The following is a 6,000-nucleotide window of genomic DNA, read 5'->3' on the forward strand; positions in this document are numbered from 1 at the left end:
TATTTTCACTTAGTCTAAATCAAGTGGAAGTTGAAGGAGCAAAGTTTAAATTGTTGATAAAAGCAGTGTGGAAAACAAGAGCCACTAATTCTGAAAGTGTAGATTGCATGGGCCTGAACCGTAAAGTCTGCTTCCAACACCTATACAAATAGATACATTAAGGGATTTTTCCAGAAGTGCTCAAATATATGCCTTGGTGGTGCGGCACGATGCTGGAGACATCAGAGGAAGCTCCTGTAAGCCGTGTGACTGTGCCAACCCATCATGGATAAGCCACCCTCTTTAGGGGGTTAAGATGGACAGAAGTTGTGCTATATCATCACCCTCAGGGTCAGAGAGCAGATCCTGGCCCCCCTCGTTTGCTAGTGTGAATGGAGCCCTACCTTTGGGACAGGCACCCAAATTCCTGGCTGTTCTGCAGGACGGCCCTCCCAGTGTCTGGTGGAGATGTTCTCCCTCGTGTTAGGAGTAAATATTTCCCGGAGCAGTAAGAAACATGGGTTGTACAGTTCAGTCACTGGGGTGCAGTGTAGGTGACCCAAACTGGAGTCGCTTCTCTGCTGAAAGGTTTGGGGGGCAGAGGAGGTCAATACAAGCTGGAGGAGCTCCAAAGCAGGTGAGAGAAGGGACCAGAATAGCTTATGTAGTGGCACTCGCCTGGAGGAGGTAAACTAGAAAAATATGAGATGAAGCCTACATCTCCAGTATTCCTGTGAATGCCCTGGCCGCTTGGCTGGTTGGGGTCCTCTTCTTTCTGGTTACTCTTGGTTTTCATGAAGAATTCTCTAGAAATTGGGGTTTTTCCTCAGTGTAAAATATGACCTTTTAGAACTCTTAAAAAACAGGCGATGTGGAAAAACATTGCATTCCCACTGCTTCTCCAGCTACTCCTGAAAACAGAACTAAAGTGTTTCAGCCGCTTTGGAAAAATGTAACAAGAGCCTTAATAAAAAAATCTTCCAATTCACAGCAATGCATAAGCTGAGGAAAGAAAGAATAGATGAATGATAACTATAGAACAATTCTACAATAGTTAGTTATTTAGAGTGTAATTGGTACTACCCTTCATATTGCTTTTTCCTGTGACAACAAGATACCATTGGTTTTTAGGTGGATAAGTAGAAAGATTTGAGAGGATCTTACATGGGGAAAATACATACCACTGACGTTTTAAAACTTGCAGAATTTTCATGAAAGTCTGCCTTTGTCCCTTGCAGTTTCAAAATCTACTTTCTAGAAAATTCTGACCCTACACCGTCAAGAAACATTGAACCTTTGCATGATCCCTTGGATAACACTGAATACATTCTGTCCTATGGCATTTAAATTCAAGGGGAGAGTTTCTCCCCATTTGGGGAGAATGAGAGATAGTGATTGGCACATTGCCATTGTGGCTGCCAAAGCTATCTGAGAATTATGCATTTATTGTGCATTTTGTTATCAACTGCACTTTGTATGTGCAAAAGGATGAGAGTAAAATGTATGCTACAATTTTAAAGAGAAGATTTACTTTGCAGGTCTTGTCTGACAACAAATTGCTAAAACATCTTTTCAGAATTTTTTAAGTGGTCTTGTCACAGACACTGAATTCTCCAGGTGGTGTGTTTCTTTCAATATTTATTTTATTCCACTATTATATTGTATTTGGGGGGTGGAGGTTACTTTTGGTTTTCTGAGACTAGGCCATTATTTGTTTCCTAACAATTGAAGAGAGGAAACCAGATGAAGGGGGTATGATCATGAGGTGTGCATGAAGAGAGGAGAAAGGATGAGATAGGAGACACTTTTTCATCCTGTTTTACTGTCTGTCAAAGCAGAGAACAAGGGAATTATGACAGTGGCCTCTTTGAGTTTGTTTCCTTTCACTGGGTGCACTGCACCTTTTTTCTTCCTTTATTATTACCACCATTATACATAATTATGCAATTATACCTCCTAAAAGAGAAATGGCATTTGGTTGGTACGAGGTGCACTTAGATATTTGGGTAACAGGCCATATAAATTGCACTCTGCCTCATTCTTTGCTTATCTAGTTTGAAATATAAAAAGTGCCTGTCTCTTCAGAGAGGTATTATCTCGCATTCTTTGAGAATATAAATAGGTTGGGAATATAAATAGGTTAGGTACAATGAGTGGAGTGTGAATTAAAAAACAACAGCCTAAAAGCTTGACATTATGCCCATGGCGAACACTCAGTGTTGTTCTACACTTAACGGTAAAAGGGTAGTTTTATTTCTAAGGAACTTAAACTCTAAGTAGGGAACAAAAATGGTCTCCAGGGATGCAATGGAGAGAGGTCTACTTGAGCAAAATCCTAGAATTCAAAATGAAGAGTCTTTCAGAAAAAGGCTACTGAAAATAAGAAGTGTGAGAGGGGGCCGTGGCGGGTATAGTGGAACAGGCTAGTCCTCCGCAGGCTTCAACCCTGCCCACCTCCTCGGAGCAAACAAGGAGTTCACTTGTTAAAAAAAAAAGCAGTACCCCTTTTGCACCCTCTTCGATGGCACTAGTCATTGTTTGATTGGCTGCTTGCTCTTTTTTTTTTTTGAAGTGATACTAGTACTGAAGCCTTTCCCCAAGTTTGAGAAGATTTCAGCTCCATCAGTCTCTGGCCATAATCCAGAATCAAAAACAGTGCACCATCTGGTGATCATTATCTTTAAGCGCTGCAAAGAGATGGCTTAGCTAGAGAGGGAAATATTTCTTTCCGGACTTTAGAAGATATGTCACTAGTGCTGTAATTCATCTATTCCACTCGGTATGGCCACCGCAGCATGACTCTCAGAAATGTTTAAAAGCTATGAGCAGTAGGAGTGCTGTTTGGTGATCTGTTTTAATTCAGCTTAAATCAGATCCCAGCTGTTTAAGCAAAACAGAGCCGGAAAATATTCTCATGTAATACGGTCTGCGTTTGATAATCATTCTGGTTTGCTCACTTTTTTTTAGCCAAAGAAACATGAAGAGGAGGATGGCACTACAGACACTGCAACCTCATCATCCAACAACCATGAGAAGGACAGTGGGGTGGGACCTACAGATGAAAGTCTGCGTAATGACGAGAGCTCGGAGCAAGAAAACGCGCCCGAGGAGCAGAACAGCACTACCCTGCAGAGCAAACGGGAGCTGGGCCACAGCCAAGATACGCTGGGAAGCGTCGAGCTCCAGTGCAATGAAAGCTTTGTGTCTGGGGAATACATTGAATCGGATTTCGTAGGAAACCCAGAGGAGGAATGTGAAAGGTTTCGGCAGCTGTTGGAACTGAAGTGCAAGATTCGAAACCACGGGGAGTATGACCTGTATTACTCAAGCAGCATGATAGAGTGCAACAGGAGAGAGCAAGATGGGGTGGAGCACGAGCTGCAGCTACTCAATGAGGAACTGAGGAACATTGAACTCGAGTGTCAGAATATTATGCAAGCTCATCGGCTCCAAAAGGTGAGGGATCAGTATGGAGACATTTGGGCTTTACATGACGAAGGGTTCAGGAATTACAACACCAGCATAGATGTACAAAGAGGCAAACTGGATGACATCATGGAGCACCCTGAGAAGTCTGACAAGGACAGCTCCAGCGCCTACAACACGGCCGAAAGTTGCAGGAGCACTCCGCTGACAGTGGAGCGATCCCCCGATAACTCTCTCCAGAGGATGATCAGCATAACCAACAGGAAAAACCTGAGGAGCACGATTGCGGCTAATCAGTCCTCCTCGGGACAAAGCAACAGGGAGACAACCTCAGCCAAAACCAAACCCACTGAGCAAAACGGCGCTGCCGAGAATGCGGTGCTGGCGTCAGAAAGCAGCAAATTCACAGACCAGGAGAAGCAGAGCAGCGAGCACGTTCCCTACCTGTCTCCATATCACAGCTCTTCTTACAGGTACGGGAATATACCTGCTCATGCAAAGCATTATCAAAGCTATATGCAGCTGATCCAGCAGAAGTCTGCCGTGGAGTACGCCCAGAGCCAGCTCAGCCTGGTGAGCATGTGCAAAGACTCGCAGAAGTGTGCGGAGCCCAAGATGGAGTGGAAAGTGAAGATAAGGAGTGATGGGACAAGGTACATCACAAAGAGACCAGTTCGAGACAGAATCCTGAAGGAACGTGCCTTAAAAATTAAAGAGGAGCGCAGCGGGATGACGACGGATGACGATACGATGAGCGAGATGAAGATGGGTCGCTACTGGAGCAAAGAAGAGCGGAAGCAGCATTTGGTGCGAGCTAAGGAGCAGAGGAGGCGGCGGGAGTTCATGATGAGGAGCAGGCTGGAGTGTCTGAAGGAAAGTCCGCAGAGTGGCAGCGAGGGCAAGAAGGAAATTAACATTATTGAACTGAGTCACAAAAAGATGATGAAAAAGAGAAACAAGAAAATCTTGGACAACTGGATGACAATCCAAGAACTGATGACACACGGTGCTAAATCTCCAGATGGCACGAGAGTGCACAATGCCTTTTTATCAGTTACTACTGTATGAACGCAACTTCTTTCAGAGAGTATACTACCAGTTTAGGTAGAGTACGATTGCCTCGTTCAATGTGGCATTTTTATATATTTTGTGACTGTTCATAGTTCGACCTTTTTTGTAAGCAAAATTACCTGGTAATTTTTCATTTGTTTTTCATATAACGGTACCTTCTTTATCTGGCAGTCTTTCCTTATCCTGCAATATATTCATATTATTCATTTGTAGAAAAAAAAAAAAAAAAAAAGAAAAAGAAAAGCAAAACAAAAAAAGTGGAGAAGCCAATTAATTTCTTAACCTAATACATAGCCTGTAAGTTAAGATCTGGATTTATTTCTCTAGTTTTCGTTTTTTCTACTTTAGTAACAATACAATACCAAACCAAAACGCTTTATACTGTATCCTTGGCTTAACAAGTTTTAACATTTTACATCATAGATTGCATCTGTTTATAAATCATATGCCACATCCCATCGTATAGATAAGAATGACATTTTTCCAACTACACATTGTACAGTACATTTAATCTGTAAATTGCAACTGTATTTGTCCAAGTAAAGTGTAGGTGGGCAATTCTCCTGTGTTATGTAGTGGCATTGGTCATGTAGCTGGGCAGTATGTGATAATTGTGAAGATGAAAGAGAAATAAATTATTGCTTATCTTTAAGGAAAAAAAAAGTCAAGAGTTCTTTGATTTAAATTGAGCATTTGCCTTTAAAGTATGAGTCATTTCACTATGCATGATATTTACAGCATATAGAGATTTCAAAAACACCGGACACAATTCCGTAGACTAGTTCTTACGAATTAGCATTTCATTTTGCAGAACGTATAGCAGTGAGTGGGTCTCCCTGGCTTTTTTCTTACCTGCTATTACTATTTGGTTGATTGATTCATTGATACATTACTGTGTTGTATGCTGTCAGGTAACCACTGTGGGTCCTTTCCCTGGCTGAGCTCGATGTTTGTGCTGCACATAGAAACCATAAACAAAGCATCTCCCTAAATTGAGCCAAATCTCGTGCGAGAAAAACTAGCAGTGGCTGCCGCTGACGTTTTCATAGAAGGTGAGTTAAGGAAAAATAGAGAATGAAAAGCAACTAAATGACTTAAGGGTTTAACTTTATTGTTGAGGACCATCCAAGCCTTTTGGAAGAGCCCCAGTGGGAGCTGGCTGGGGTTCAGGAGCGAGAGCAACTTGCTGTCTGGGTGCCTGATGGGGTCCTGGTCTCTCCACGCAGCAGAGGCACCTCGGCTGCCACAGGGGCATCTTCTGAGCTGCTGCTGGCAGTGCAGGGATGAGTTACGGCAAGCTGAAATGACTGCTCTTGGGCAGTCAGCGGGGTCGAAGACTTTGCCTAGACTTTGCCCATTTTTGTTGTCCCTGCGCATGTCTCCCAGCAGTTCCTAACTGATGGGAGTGCTTTTGATAGCAGGATTAGGTGCTGAAGTCACTTGGCATCGGGCTTTAAAAGATATGCTTAAAGATGCAGAAAGGCACATTACGGTATTTCCAAATTATCTAATTCTGGAAATCAG

General features: G+C 42.8%; 1 protein-coding gene across 2 annotated transcripts in view; it reads left to right on the forward strand.

Moving 5' to 3' along the window:
* The window catches only part of PDZRN4 (PDZ domain containing ring finger 4), a 251,475-nt gene extending 246,894 nt beyond the window's left edge, over positions 1 to 4,581 (forward strand). For both annotated transcript variants that reach the window (XM_049814323.1, XM_049814324.1), the window contains one exon: positions 2,947 to 4,581. In XM_049814323.1, the coding sequence (XP_049670280.1) occupies positions 2,947 to 4,473 (1,527 nt within the window). In that variant the 3' untranslated portion in view covers positions 4,474 to 4,581. The remainder of the gene's footprint in view (positions 1 to 2,946) is intronic.
* The last annotated feature ends 1,419 nt before the right edge of the window (positions 4,582 to 6,000 follow it).

Source organism: Accipiter gentilis, chromosome 11 (assembly GCF_929443795.1).
Source record: "Accipiter gentilis chromosome 11, bAccGen1.1, whole genome shotgun sequence".
NCBI lineage: Eukaryota > Metazoa > Chordata > Aves > Accipitriformes > Accipitridae > Astur > Astur gentilis.